The sequence below is a fragment of the Nannobrachium achirus genome (assembly GCF_963921795.1).
Source record: "Nannobrachium achirus genome assembly, chromosome: 9".
In the NCBI taxonomy this organism is placed as follows: domain Eukaryota; kingdom Metazoa; phylum Chordata; class Actinopteri; order Myctophiformes; family Myctophidae; genus Nannobrachium; species Nannobrachium achirus.
The window spans coordinates 40,548,422-40,562,334 of record NC_137818.1 but is presented as its reverse complement, the minus strand read 5'-3'; the positions used below and the strand labels follow the sequence as shown (position 1 = coordinate 40,562,334).

Sequence of the window (13,913 nt, the reverse complement as noted above, 5' to 3'; positions counted from 1 at the left end):
TAGTGGAGTAGAAGAAGTAGTAGAGGCAGAAGGTAGATGAAAATACTCAATTGAAGTAATGGTGCAGCATTGGTGCCTCAAAACCTGTACTTAAGTACAGCACTTGAGTAAATGCACTTAGTTACTTTCCCCTCCACTGCTGACAACCCAATCAACATAATAGCTAACATGGGCAGTTTGTGTGAGTGGTGAGTGGGGAGCGCCCAGGGGCGTCACAAGGGGTAGGAAAGTGGGACTGAGTTACTGGGGCCCAAGGTGGAGGGGCCCTAGTAACTTTATCTATTGAAAAATAGCAGATATACAAGCTCACAGCGCGGCACCGAGTGCCGCGCTGTGAGCTTGTAGATCTGCTATTTTTGAAAAGTTGTGAAAATGTGTGAAAATCTTTGAATATACCGGTATGTATTTTTTTAAGCGAACATTTCTAACTCAAATTTTGCTTCTGGGGGTCCCTGGAACTAAATATTTTGAGATCGGGGTCCGTGGCCAAATACATATCATCCTGGGGGTCCTTGACATATAGGTTTCTTTGCACACATTATCCTGATTTTTCAAAAATAGCAGATATACAAGCTCGCAGCGCGGCACTCGGTGCCGCGCTGTGAGCTTGTATGTCTGCTATTTTTCAATAGTTAACATTCATGGGGGGCCCGCAGTGAATCCTTGTTGTACCCAGGGCCCCGAATTTGGTGTGACGCCCCTGGGGAGCGGTCTGCTCCTCCTGCCGAGCTGCGGGGGCTCTTTTATGACCCTCCTCTAATAGTGGGCTAATCTTTGTCAATCACTGTCGAGGCACATCCAGCCGTGGACACAAGACACCTGGCTTCAATCCATTTTCTTTGCAAGGCCTCACCGCCTGTCACACATCCGAGTACGTACGACAGGGGATGCCAAGGGAGAGAAAAACCCTGAGTGTCAATTTAATTTGGAGAGTGAAATTGACACCCAGGAGTTTGCAGTGTAGGTTGTAGGGCTGTTTCGGTGCTTTTATTATCATAGCCCATCGGCTCTTCACAACATGGTGGCGTAATGCAGGGGTTCTCAGACATTTTTCATGTCATGTATACCCCCCATGCTGATGTATTTGGCCGTGGACCCCCTTCTTAAAATATGATGCGCCAGGGACTTCCACACAAGATTTATCTCAAAAGAGAATTTGATGATTTGAAAATAGCAGATCCACGCATTTATGTGATCTTGAGATTGGCTATTATCAAATAGACGATATATACAGTATATCGTCGTTGACGGGTGGAAACCTTGTATCTCCAAGTTTCAAATGTGTACGTTCTTTCGCAAAGTAAAGCCCTGCTTCATCGTACAAGGCCGCCGCACAAAAGTAGTGTAAACAGCAGATCAACAAGCACACAACGCCGCGTGGTGCGAGGCGTTGTGTGCTTGTAGAATAGATCGGCTGTTTTCACTAGATTAAATCATTTTTAAAATGATAAATGCAAAACCAACAGTTTTGGACATACAAGGTTTTCACCCGACAACGACAATATATATAGGGTTAAACTGATGCTGTTAAGTCATCTCTCCAGTAGGAGCGAGATCATTTAGCGACCTACAACTGGGTTGCAACCTGGTCGGTAGTTTTCACCGACTGGGTCGCTAAATCCACCGACTGGGTTGCTAAATCTACCGACTGGGTCGCTAAATCTACCGACTGGGTCGCTTGTAGGTCGCTAAATGATCTCGCCCTCTCTCCATCTTCCTGGAGAACCCCTGGAACCCCCTCAAGGACCCCTGGGTGTTCCTGGACCTCACTTTGAGAACCACTGGCATAATGGTCCAAACTGTTATCTGTGAGTACAAAGAAAATCCCCTTTCCAAGATTTGATTATGCTGAAGCTGCCCTATTTTGTAGGCCGGGCATTTTCCTAGTTAGCATGCCCTGTTAAAATTGTTGCGTATGTGCATAATCAACGTGCATGCATGTAGCCTAATTATCATTGTAAAGGGAGATCACCTCTGGGCTTTGTTCTGCTGATGTTTGGACGATGGGGCTTTCTCCTCGACTGCCGCCCCCTCTCAGTGGAACTCACTTCTACCTCACATCAAAGCAGCACACCCCCTTTTAAAACCGCCATCAAAACACACCTCTTCAGAATTTGCCATCCTAACCTAATCCTGTTTCTGCTCTTATTACCAAGCTTTTTCTCATCTGTTTTTTAGCCCTATTTTGTAGCCTTTTACTTTAAAGAATGTATTTATTTTGTTTCTGTAAAGCCTCTTTGGGTAGCCTACCTAGAAAATCACTAAACAAGTGCTATTGCATATAGTCTCCAAGTTTCAAATGTGTACGTCTTTTAGTAAAGCAAAGCCCTGCTTCATCATACAAGACTGTCGCACAAAACTAGTGAAAACAGCAGATCTACAAGCACACAACGCCTCGCGATGCGAGGCGTTGTGTGCTTGTAGATCTGCTGTTTTCACTAGTTTAGTATATTTTATAGACGATAAATACGAAACGAACGGTTTTGGACATACAAGGTTTCCACCCGACAACGACGATGTTTTTATTATGTTACAAGTTTCAACCAAAAGCTCTCACAGAAACCCTAATGTATCTGCATCATTAGAGCTGAAAGGTCATTCCTAATCAGTTCAAAGCTTAGACAGATTCAAGCAATCATCGTATGAATATAATAGATAATTGTAGGCCGGAATAATTACCTTTTGTAGATTACATCTGCTGTGTTGTGAGCACACAGCTCTATTTGTTGGTTTTTTCTAATGCCATTACCTCTGATGAGTGCGTGATGTTATCAAATGCAGCAGCAGAACAATTATAGGTACATTACACACTCCATCCATTACCATTTAACACAATTGTCACCGAGTGCATCTTTGTAAAACAGAGCAGAACCTGTACAGCAGGCCTTGATTTAATTCAAGCGTAATTAGCCCAACACTAACCAACAGCCAACAGACGGATTAAGGCCTATGGTCAAGGAGGATACCATACATCCGGGACCCCTAGGGGGTCCTCAGAGTTACTACAGGGGGTCCTCCAAATCTTTGTGTAATAAAAACTTTTTCCCTCCTTTTTTATATTAGCCACTTGAACCCTAGCGTCCATATTCTGAGAACTTTAGCCAAAAATAGCAGATCTACAAGCTCACAACAAGCAGCGCGAGGCGTTGTGAGCTTGTAGATCAGCTATTTTTGGCAAATAGCTTTGGTGTAGAGGGGGAAAAGAGTACAGAGTGAAAGGTCAAGTTTATTAAGTATTGACGGTTCAAGAATCCAAAATACACTGATGATTGTGCTGTCATTGTGCTGTCAAAATTGAATCTATGTAAAGGTTGTGGGTCCTTGGCCTGAAAACATTGAAGACCCCTGATATACTGCATACTATACAGTATATCAGGGGTATATTGGTACTATACAATGTATAGTACCAAATGTTTACATTTAAATAAGTTGTGCAATGTTCTATCCTTAATGACCCCTAAACCGGGTCAAGCTACAAGTTCTCCTCCCTGCTCGGCTAATTGTTTTCCCAACCACTTACAGAGTGGCAGCAGGTGGGTTCTGGAGACAGCTGGCGAGGTGATTGGCTCCCCCGTCATGATTGATGGGTGAACAAGTGTTTTAAGTGCAGACAAGTGGCTAAGCCTTTTTACGATACCATGAGAGAGGGAGAGAAAGGAAGGCCCTCTGAAACGAAATGACAGTTCGTGCAGTTCATTGGAAGTAAAGAGGCTTCGGGTCAAACACGAAGGAGGGGGAAGGGTGTTTGGTTGGTTCATGTGTCATGGAGGAAATGTCAAAACATTGTTATCAAGGGTGGAGTTGGAGTAACATGTCTGGGGTGTATATAGAGGTCAGAAAGATAACTGGGCTTGGAGGAAGAGTAGCCAAGTCAAATTTGCACAAAAAGTTAATTAACATATTTGGATCAAATCGTCGTTGTCGGGCAGAAACCTCGTATCTCCAAGTTTCAAATGTGTAATTTTTTTTCATAAAGTAAAGCCCTGCTTCATCAAACAAGGCCGTCGCACAAAAGTAGTGAAAACAGCAGATCTACAAGCACACAAGGCCTCGCTGTGCGAGGCGTTGTGTGCTTGTAGATTGGCTGTTTTCACTAGTTTAGTTCATTTTTTTAAAATGATCAATACAAAATGAACGGTTTTGGAGATACAAGGTTTCCACCCGACAACGACGAAATAGTGCTTATGAACAATCCAGAATGCATACTTACATTTGTCCACATTTCATTTGACATTCTGTATTGTAACATGTGTGTATGCTCTGAAAAGGTTTGCCTTGTGGATGGAAATGTTTACAATTATTAAACATGTAAACATTACAAATGTAAACACTTCAGTTTATTTAATATACCTGTAAAAAAAAGAAGAGAATAATCTTTTGCATTTGAAAAATGTCAGTCAGTCCAATTATTCACATTGGCGGGATGCCAGGGCTTTGACTGGAATTGCCCTGGTACAGTTACTATAAATGTTACCCAATACGCTGATCTGAGCGTACAGTATATAGTCAAAATTGTGACACCTTCTTGTGAGAGGCTCTTATTTATCCAGAAAGAGGAAGTGATTCGTAGAATTTGAAGTGTTATGTAAGCCAAATCCTGTCCTCTCTTGCACTTCCTGCTCGCTATCATATAGTAGCTGTATATTTGTGTCAGTGGTTCTCAAACATTTTCACGTTGATATCTTTGGTCTTGGACGCCCATTTAAAAGTAGAGCCAGCAAGATCCCCGACCGACTGCGGCCGGTTGCCGACCGGGATGACCCTGGACCCCACTTTGAGACCAATACACACATTATGTGATGAATGGGTTGAGTGTCTATGTGCACGGCTAGTTGGCTGGGTGCATTGTGATAATATCACATGAAATGTAGGTCTACAGCAGGGTTCCCCAATAGGTCCCACACCAACTCCAGTAATAATGGTGGTATAAGAGCAGCAACAAGACTAGTATATCGTCGTTGTCGGGTGGAAATCTTGTATATCCAAATTTGTACATTCTTTCGCAATTCATACAAGGCTGCCGCACAAAAGTAGTGAAAACAGCAGATCTACAAGCACACAACGCCTCGCACCGCGAGGCGTTGTGTGCTTGTAGATCGGCTGTTTTCACTAGTTTAAATCATTTTTTAAATGTTAAATGCAAAACAAACGGTTTTTGACATACAAGATTTTCACCCGACCACGACGATATCTGAACTGTCACTGGAGTAGCGGGAACGCCACCGTCACCCCCTGCAAGTGGCTCTCGGCTTGGTACCCGAGACATCATTCGGCCCTTGGGGAAAACTAATTGGGGAACCCTGGTCTACAGGGTACTATACACATAAAGAAGTTCAGGAAGAGTACAGGGATATCGCCTTGGGAGGGGAATGGGGTTACCAGATTGGACTGAGCAGCTGGTGGGGGATGTCTCCCACAGCAAGCATCCAAAACCTGTGCAACTATTAAAAGATGGCAGAGCAACACCAGCAGTGCTTTTGACAGATGGGGCTGTGGGGTGACTGTCATTTGAGCCCTGCTGATCACGCAGGCAGGGATATCTGCAGCCTCTGACAAGTGCGGTCATTGGCCTGGCATTACGTAGTCTAGTCCTCCACTCACTGTCAAACTCTCTCTTTGGACCATGTATCTCCACTTTCACGCGCCTCGCCCCTTGGCCCATAGCGGCAACCCACCAAACAATCTCTGTTGGTCCTGCTGCGTACTGCAAGCTATTCAACTGCAGCTAGACCAATGCCATAGCAATACAACTGCTAATCCAACAAGTACTACAACTACTGAAATTACTGCAACAGCCACTACTACATTTCCCATTTGCAGTCCCATTACTGGGAATGCAACTATCGATTATAATGTTTTTTGCAATTATTCAATCGATAACTTTTCTTTGATTAATCAAATAATCGAGAAGCATCTTTTTAGTGAAATAAACATATTTTTAATTTTTAATTCATTGTACAACAGTGTCACACAAAAATAACCAAGAAAATAGTTGAACTACAAGTCACAATGTGATGCAACTGTGTGCATGTAGATGTTCTATTTTCAGAATTATTTTCTAAAGCTAAATAGTATTTTCTATTATTTTGTATTCAAATCAATTATCTCAAATTAAATCAATTAGCTTGATTAACTGCTGTACCCCTATCTACTACCGCTACTAATGTTACTTCAACTAATAATAATAATACAATATTGGAAAAACGTCTGTAAGAGGGCCTATTAAGAAGGGATATAAAGGATACTTTCTTGTGCTGACTCACCCTGAACTGGCATTTCACTCTGACTAATTTGAAACGGAAGCAGGTAAACGTGAGTACTTAGACTCTATCCTGACTCTATTAGGCGTGTATTTGAAAAGAGAAACTCAAGACATAAAATCCTAAGTGTTAATTAACCTGCACTTAGTATTTTACAGTGTGGCAAATGAGAGACAACACAACAGCCTACGTGGGTGCTTTCTTTTTCCATGTCTGTATCTGCAAAGTAATAATGTGTATCTCTTACCATGTTTCAAGGCAGTGTATTAACATCATTCTGAAACTTATTGTGGATTGTACCCATTTCTACCCTTAAACAGGTATGAACCAACCTCTTTTTCTTGTTCATTCCAGAGTCAGCACACCCTCAGGCCATGGCTGTTAACATTCTGAGGGAGGACCCAGTGGCTGTGGAACATGGCTGTCTAATATTTTCACTTCATTAGCACAGAGGCAAATTGCAAAAGCTACAAAAAGAAAGTAGTCTAAATAGCTGTTTTTGGCTTAGTTTTAGGGTTTGCAGCAACATTGTGGGAGAAGAAAAACTGCACAATGGACAAAGGCATTTTAATTATTAAATGCACTGCTGCTGCTGAGAGGACATTTGGAATCCATGTTATCCTTTGATTATTAATCCTCCTTCTAAATGTTGGATGAACACAGGGAGATGCGGGCATTGCTGGTAGTGCTGCAACCTGGTGGATCATAATGTGCATAATAACTTGCTATTTGTGAAATGAGCATGATGGTACTTTGTGATTGACCATGAAATAGAAGATTAAAACAAAACATAAGTCACTGGGTGCAGGCTGAGAGAGAAAGGTCTCAGGCAGAGTGAGAGAGAGAGAGGGGGGGGGGGCACAATCCTTAGTGTTAATTTACTGCAACTCTTAAAATTGTACACATGGAACCACATGGACCCTTATGGGTCCATTTGTACACTCTTTGAGGTTCGATTAACAGTGTCAGTGAGACTTTTTGTGTGCAGCAATGCCATTCAGACAATAACGCGCGGGAAAAAGAGGGCGGGGAGAGGAGGGGGCCAGAGTAAATGGAAGTCTTTTATGTTCAGGTTCCCACATCCTGTGAGAGGCTGAAAAAGCGGCCACCCAATTTGAAAGAATGACTGGAATGTGCCCATTTTCTTCCCCGCGCTTTGGTGTGCACTGCAGTGAGGTTAGGGGCTATTGTCAGACAACTCAAATAAAGTCTATAGTTCTAGACTCCACTTTAGCCAATAAACGTCTGCGTTTAATGTGAGAATGATCAGGTAAATAGAAGGGGTTAGAAAAGCAGGAATGCACTGATTAACTGCCCCTGGGTAATACATGTCTCTTTAAGGTCTGCACCAATGTCTATATTAGCCCATGGCATTCCTCAGTCCAGCCAGCAGCAACAGCAGCTTTTAAAAATGCAAACACAGAACAGCCTACAGCAATATGGCCATTTGTGCATTAATGCTTTGCATATTCACAGAAAATAATAATAAAATAATGTTGTTGTATGCTTCTTGCAAACAGCATTCTATTCTATTCAAACAAGTACAATACTTTATGAAATACTAAATATAATGGAGCCATTGTGCTATGATTTCCTTTTGGTTTAGAACTAAAAATAAACACATGATCATAGTCATCCCAGAAGTGACCTAATGTCCCATGGCATGGCTTTTCACAATGTTGTCTTCTGTACACTGAGTCAGTTTCCCGCGAAAGGAGGAGGCAGGCTGTCCCAGGCCGCCCCCACCCCCACGCCTTGGCTTTGAATTTGCATTTCCATCCAAACTCTAGTCATAATTGTCTCCCCTCTTTTTTTGGCGCGTTTTGGTTCCCGCCACGTCTAGTCTAGCCGGTTACGTTTGTTTTATTTTCATGCGGTGATTGACGTGCGCTCGGCAGTGTATCTCCGTGCTCATTGGTGTAGAGAGCGGGGGGCGGGAGGAAAACGGTGACGTGCGAGCCTGTGGCGACACCCATTTACTATGGCTTATATATTTTGTCCTTCCCCTGCCCTTTTCAAAGAGCCGGTGTCTTAGCGACGCGAAGCACTCTGTTGTTGTTGGGTGTTGTTTATATTTTGATTTGAAATTATCCAATTGTTTATATTTTGATTTGATATTAGCCAGCCGTTTTAAAAACAAAAACAATACGAGCAGCGACTATTTTCTTCCCTGGATCAAAAGGAGAGTTTACACGAGACATTTCGTCGATCCGGATGAGAGGATTCCTAGCGCATTCTTTGCTCCTGCAACGTGGATCATCGCCCGCCCGATAGCGCCGGACCACGAGAGACCCACCGGGAGGAAGGAATCCCGCGAACATTATCGGATTAACCTCACAGAAATAACGGACGTTTATCGTCACCTTCCCGCGGATACTAACAGTTCAGAGGGGATGCTGCTGTCGAAGCTCAATTCATTTGCCCACATCTCCACTGTGGATATGCCGGCGAAAATGCAGCTTCATCCAGGTCAGTTGGGCGCCGTTTAAAAAAGCCTGTTTTTGTTTTTTACTGTAGATTGTATAATTCACCGTACACATCGAGCACCGAAAATGTCGGTGCGCTTTAAATTGTACGTTGAATACTCGCATCACGACGCCTTTTGAGCTTGTATATCTGCCATTTTCGTCTAAATGGAAGAAGCCTAGGGTTTGTTGTCATGGTGGGGGGCTGCTCGTGTGCTCAGTGCTGTAATGGCTGAACCCAGAGCCCCCTATCCTATCTGCCGCTGTTGATTCACCAGAGCGGAGCCATTATTTCAAATGTAAACACTGCCGCTGTAGATTTTATAAACCCATTTGGACCGGAGGAACAGTTTTCTGAAAAACGTACGTTTCTAAGTCAGTGGTTCTCAATCTTTTTAAAAATCAAAGACCCCCAGAATAATATGTATTTTTGGGCCACGGACCCCCCCCCCATCGTATTATGTTCCAGGGACCCCCCAGAAGCAAAGATTTCAGTTACAAATGTTTATTTATAGATCTATTCATTTCCCCCCCAAAAATGGCAAATCTAACAATCGCTCATCGGTGCCGCGCTAATCTGCTATTTAAATAATGGTTAAAGTGGAATAAGACGTAATGTGACACGGATGCTTCCTATATGGGTCTTTAATGGCTTTTAAACACGACGGGTTGATTGACCGTGTGTCTCCATGTTGTGTCTGGCACTCACAGTGAAGGAGAGGGAGGCTTTTGAGAAGACCTACCAGGTCGGCGGTGTGCTGGGGAGCGGAGGCTTCGGCACCGTCTACACGGGCACAAGGATCGCCGACGGAGCACCGGTTAGTAGCCTGTTATTACTATTGTTATTACTATGACGACTGTGTTGTGTGTACGTTCTGGGTCTGTGTGTATATTTATTGTCGACGTGGAGGGAAGACGCCTGACATTCATTTTTCCCCCCTCTTGCTCATTTGTAGGTTGCCGTCAAGCATGTGGCCAAGGACAGGGTCTCCGAGTGGGGCGAACTGGTGAGAATTTGATTGATGAATAAATGGATGAATGTATCGATAGCTACATTATTAGGCTACTGGAAATAGGCTATGATGATGATGATGATGATTGGCTTATGTTTTAGCCAGGTGATCATTTTGTAATGTATTGCTATAGTTATTCATTTAGTCTTTTTTCGATCACCTTTACAGCCCAATGGCTCTCGGGTCCCGATCGAGATCGTGCTGCTGAAGAAGGTCGGCACGGGCTTCCGCGGCGTGATAAAGATGCTGGACTGGTACGAGAGGCCCGACAGCTTCATCATCGTGATGGAGAGACCCGAGAACGTCAAGGACCTCTTCGATTTCATCACGGAGAAAGGTGCCCTGCCCGAGGAGCTGGCCAGGAACTTCTTCCAGCAGGTGCTGGAAGCCGTGCGGCACTGTCACACCTGCGGCGTCGTGCACAGGGACATTAAAGACGAGAACATCCTCATTGATCTGCGGACGGGCGAGATGAAGCTCATCGACTTCGGATCTGGGGCACTGCTCAAGGACACCGTTTACACAGACTTCGACGGTGAGACATTAACCTCTGCTGCTTGTTCACTGTTTAATAAACACACATAGGCCACAGTAGTCTGCTTAGTGTAAGCCTTATTGTGTCATTTTGCAATGGGTACATCTATTAGAGCTGTATATATTATCGTTTACTGGCAGAAATGCATAATGTGTCACTGTTGTTGACATTCCACGGGCAGCCCTCTGTCAAGGAGCTTGCGTTTGCACTGCTTTGGGCGCCCCCTATTGGAGGGAAGTGGCATTTTTACAACTCAAAGTTTGTAAACAAAGTCACATGTCTGCTCCCCCGCCCACACACACTCACTCCATCTCACACACACACACACACACACACACACACACACACCGCCTGTCACGCTCACTGGCACCTGAGCCTACATAATAGACTTAGAAAGCAAGCATGGAGGATAATCTGAACTGCTTGTTAAACACTTAACACACAAACCTGTAGGAATTAATGCTTTCATTTGACATCTTACAATTTGACATTTTAGCAAGGATTGTTATCTTATATATTTTTGGAATACATATTTCAAGTGTTGATGCTTAATTATTATTATTATTATTTTTATTTTTACATCTTGATCTATCATTGTATTTTGCACTTTGCATCAAGAAACAAGGACCGTTTTTTAAAAACATCTCCCATGTTTTGCTTCCATTCAACAGGCACAAGAGTGTACAGCCCACCGGAGTGGATCAAGTACCATCGCTATCATGGGCGCTCAGCCACGGTGTGGTCCCTGGGCGTGTTATTGTACGACATGGTGTGCGGGGACATCCCCTTTGAGCACGACGAGGAGATCGCACGGGGACAGGTCCTGTTCAGGAGGAGAATCTCCACCGGTGAGTTGAACGATCCAATGCATTTGGAATTAGGGCTGTCGCAATTATTACATAATTGTCTAATCGCATTATTTCACATAATCGCGATTATCTTTCATAATCGTTTCCATGTTGAAACATTTTCATATATATCTACAAGCTCACAACGCGTCGCATCGCTGGCTATTTCCACTATCAGTATAAAGTTGACAAATATGTCAGTAATTTCTTTGTATATTTAGGTTATGTGTCATATCTACCATGTGCAACTTCAAAGCCTAAAAGCCAAACAGAATGTAATTGTCAACGACAAAAACACAATTTAATCGCAATCATTTGAGTGACAATTAATCATCATGTAAAATGTCATAATCGTGACAGCCCTATTTGGAATGCTGTTTGCTTAGTGGGTGTTTAATGACAACCCAGCACCACCCAACGCCTCAATGCTTTAAGTTACTTGCTCTTGACTCACGTCCCTCCCTCCCTCCCTCTGCCTCCTCCAGAGTGCCAGCAGCTCATCAAGTGGTGCCTGGCCTTGCGGCCGGCAGACCGGCCCTCGTTTGAGGACATCATCAACCACTCGTGGCTGCAGAGCGCTCCCTCCACGGCGGTCTCGTCCGCCGTACAGACGGAGAAGGCGGGCCCAGAGATAAGGCTACACAGCATCAGCCACGAGCCCGCTGCCTTCACGCCGGCCACCGTCACCGTGGCCCAGTGACTGTCCATACTGACAACAGAGACCACTATCAGTAAAGACCTTATTTATGTGACAGACTTCAAATGGAGGCCGTAAAAAGGCCCTCTAGTCCCATGTCAAATCATTGTGGGAGGACTACAGACTGAGAGACGGCCGACGTCGAGATGGCACTACTACCTTCTCCCTCCTCCTCCTCCTCCTATCTGGCCGTACCAGACGAGCCCCCAGCTACTTGATTATTCTTTCACTCGTGGATCAGAGTTGATGGACTTGGTCGAGTCTGGACTCTGGTTGAGCCACACGTGACTGTCACTCGCTCCCAGGGGAGGCGTGCTCCGCGGGCCTGCCTGCCGCGCCAGGGGCACACGTTACGCAACCTCCAGCCACTCTGCGCTCTGCTCTTTCTCTCCATCCGGTGCGGAAAAGGGAGGGGCAGAGACGAGGCAACGAGGAGCGTGTTTTTCACAAGAAAAAAAAGTGCCTTTTGTGTGATTGTTGGGGCGAGGGGGGAGACCCTGAAAATACTTGAAGAAGTTTTGTTGTTTGTTTTTTTGTATTCTATCTATACACAGCTTTATATTCTGTTTTTGCGTTCGGTTTTCCCCTCGTAGGCCTAGATCAGTGAAGCCTATGCCACTACCACTACGCCTCCTACTCCAATGTCATTAGCAACGACACAACCTCATGGCCGCAGCGGCGCCCTGTGCAAACAGAACGTGTGAAAAGATTAAACAAACACTGGACTTACCTCACCCTCCTATGACGCCACAAACACCTCCTTTTCAACGACTACCGGCTCCGCCTTCTCCCCCGGTGTCGAACTGTATAAACACACACAAACACACGCTTAGGCACGAAAACCACTCATTCACCGTCAACTGAATGCACATGACGCAATGCAACCATACCACACAGAAATACACCTGCTCTTCAAGAACTAACAAGATGGAGACATCTTTTACTTTTTACAGTGCCTCAAAGGTCATGATTAAGAGAGGCGCAAGAATTGTAAATAATGATAATAAGAGTATTTATTATTGTTGTGAGTTCTTATTCTCTCTGACTCCTAGAGCTTTTGTTGTGGAATTATTTATTTATTTAAGAGACAATTTTGGCCGTACGCACGTTTCATTCCACAGTTATTGAAGGGCCCACATATTATAAACAAAAAACAGAGTGAATTGTTGACCATATTTATGGCTTGAAATTTTAAGAGCAGACGTGTGTATGATATGTAAATAACCTGTAAATAGTCCTGAAAGCACTTCCATTTTAACGTATCTAAGCATTGAACGTCTACTGATGGTAACTGGTTTTGTTACTGTACTGTCTGCTGTGAGTGTGACTGAGTTAAAGATTGAAAGCATGTGTGCATGAGAGAGTGTATGTGAATGAATGAATGAATGAATTCACCCATAGTTGCATGATTGCGGCTTGGATTGTTTTGTTTTATGATTCAAATTAGAAATTGTAAATTAAGTTAGAAACTATTTTTATACGATTTCAATAAATATTTTTTTAACCTTGATCTTTGACTCATTTGCATTCCTTCAACTGAGACATATTCCTCATGTTTTATTAAAGTGTCATATCAATTATTATTAAAGTTGTCCTTCAGTGGATAGGAAATGACAGTCAGCATCAGGGACTACTCATAATAAAAGCCATTCATTGCTCTGTAAGGCTCTGAGACAATGCATCCATAGATAAGGACATATTAATATTGTTAATGTATTTTAATATGAAGTAATTTCATTTTATGAAGAAGTATACCTAGTACGTTCCAGACTGGGAAACCAGTTCCACCTAATCTCAGATTAAGTTTGATTTGTCCAGGAAGTCATTAAAATATGACAGTATAAGTAGTGGAAATCTCCCTTTCTCAACAGGTTTCCTGTGTTTGTCTGCTTAGTTACATTTGAAAGGCAGTATCTCTGTAAGGCAGAGTCCTTACAGAGATAAAGAGATTAGATAAGAGGAGAAAGCAGACAATTTAAGAAACAGAAAAGGGTGGGAAGAATCAAAAGTAGAAGAAAATAAGGTTGCCACTTGCCAGAACGATTTTTCAGATGTGCTTTTGATTGATTATTTACAGTACAAAACTGCTACTCAA

At 43.5% G+C, this 13,913-nt stretch overlaps 1 protein-coding gene across 1 annotated transcript; it reads left to right on the top strand.

The window, feature by feature from the left end:
• The first annotated feature begins 8,305 nt into the window (after positions 1–8,305).
• On the top strand, positions 8,306–13,176 carry pim1 (Pim-1 proto-oncogene, serine/threonine kinase). The gene is made up of 6 exons (XM_080733401.1): positions 8,306–8,729; positions 9,437–9,543; positions 9,682–9,732; positions 9,907–10,273; positions 10,945–11,121; positions 11,607–13,176. Exons 1-6 carry the CDS (start codon positions 8,654–8,656, stop codon positions 11,819–11,821), a joined length of 993 nt encoding a protein of 330 aa, XP_080589527.1. The 5' UTR covers positions 8,306–8,653; the 3' UTR covers positions 11,822–13,176.
• Positions 13,177–13,913: the final 737 nt, after the last annotated feature.

Excerpts from the sequence above, each read along its gene's own strand:
- pim1 (XM_080733401.1), top strand. The coding sequence starts at position 8,654 with ATGCTGCTGTCGAAGCTCAATTCATTTGCCCACATCTCCACTGTGGAT. Across the intron at positions 9,733-9,906 it reads TCTCCGAGTGGGGCGAACTG|CCCAATGGCTCTCGGGTCCC; the intron begins GTGAGAATTTGA and ends TCACCTTTACAG. Across the intron at positions 10,274-10,944 it reads CGTTTACACAGACTTCGACG|GCACAAGAGTGTACAGCCCA; the intron begins GTGAGACATTAA and ends TCCATTCAACAG.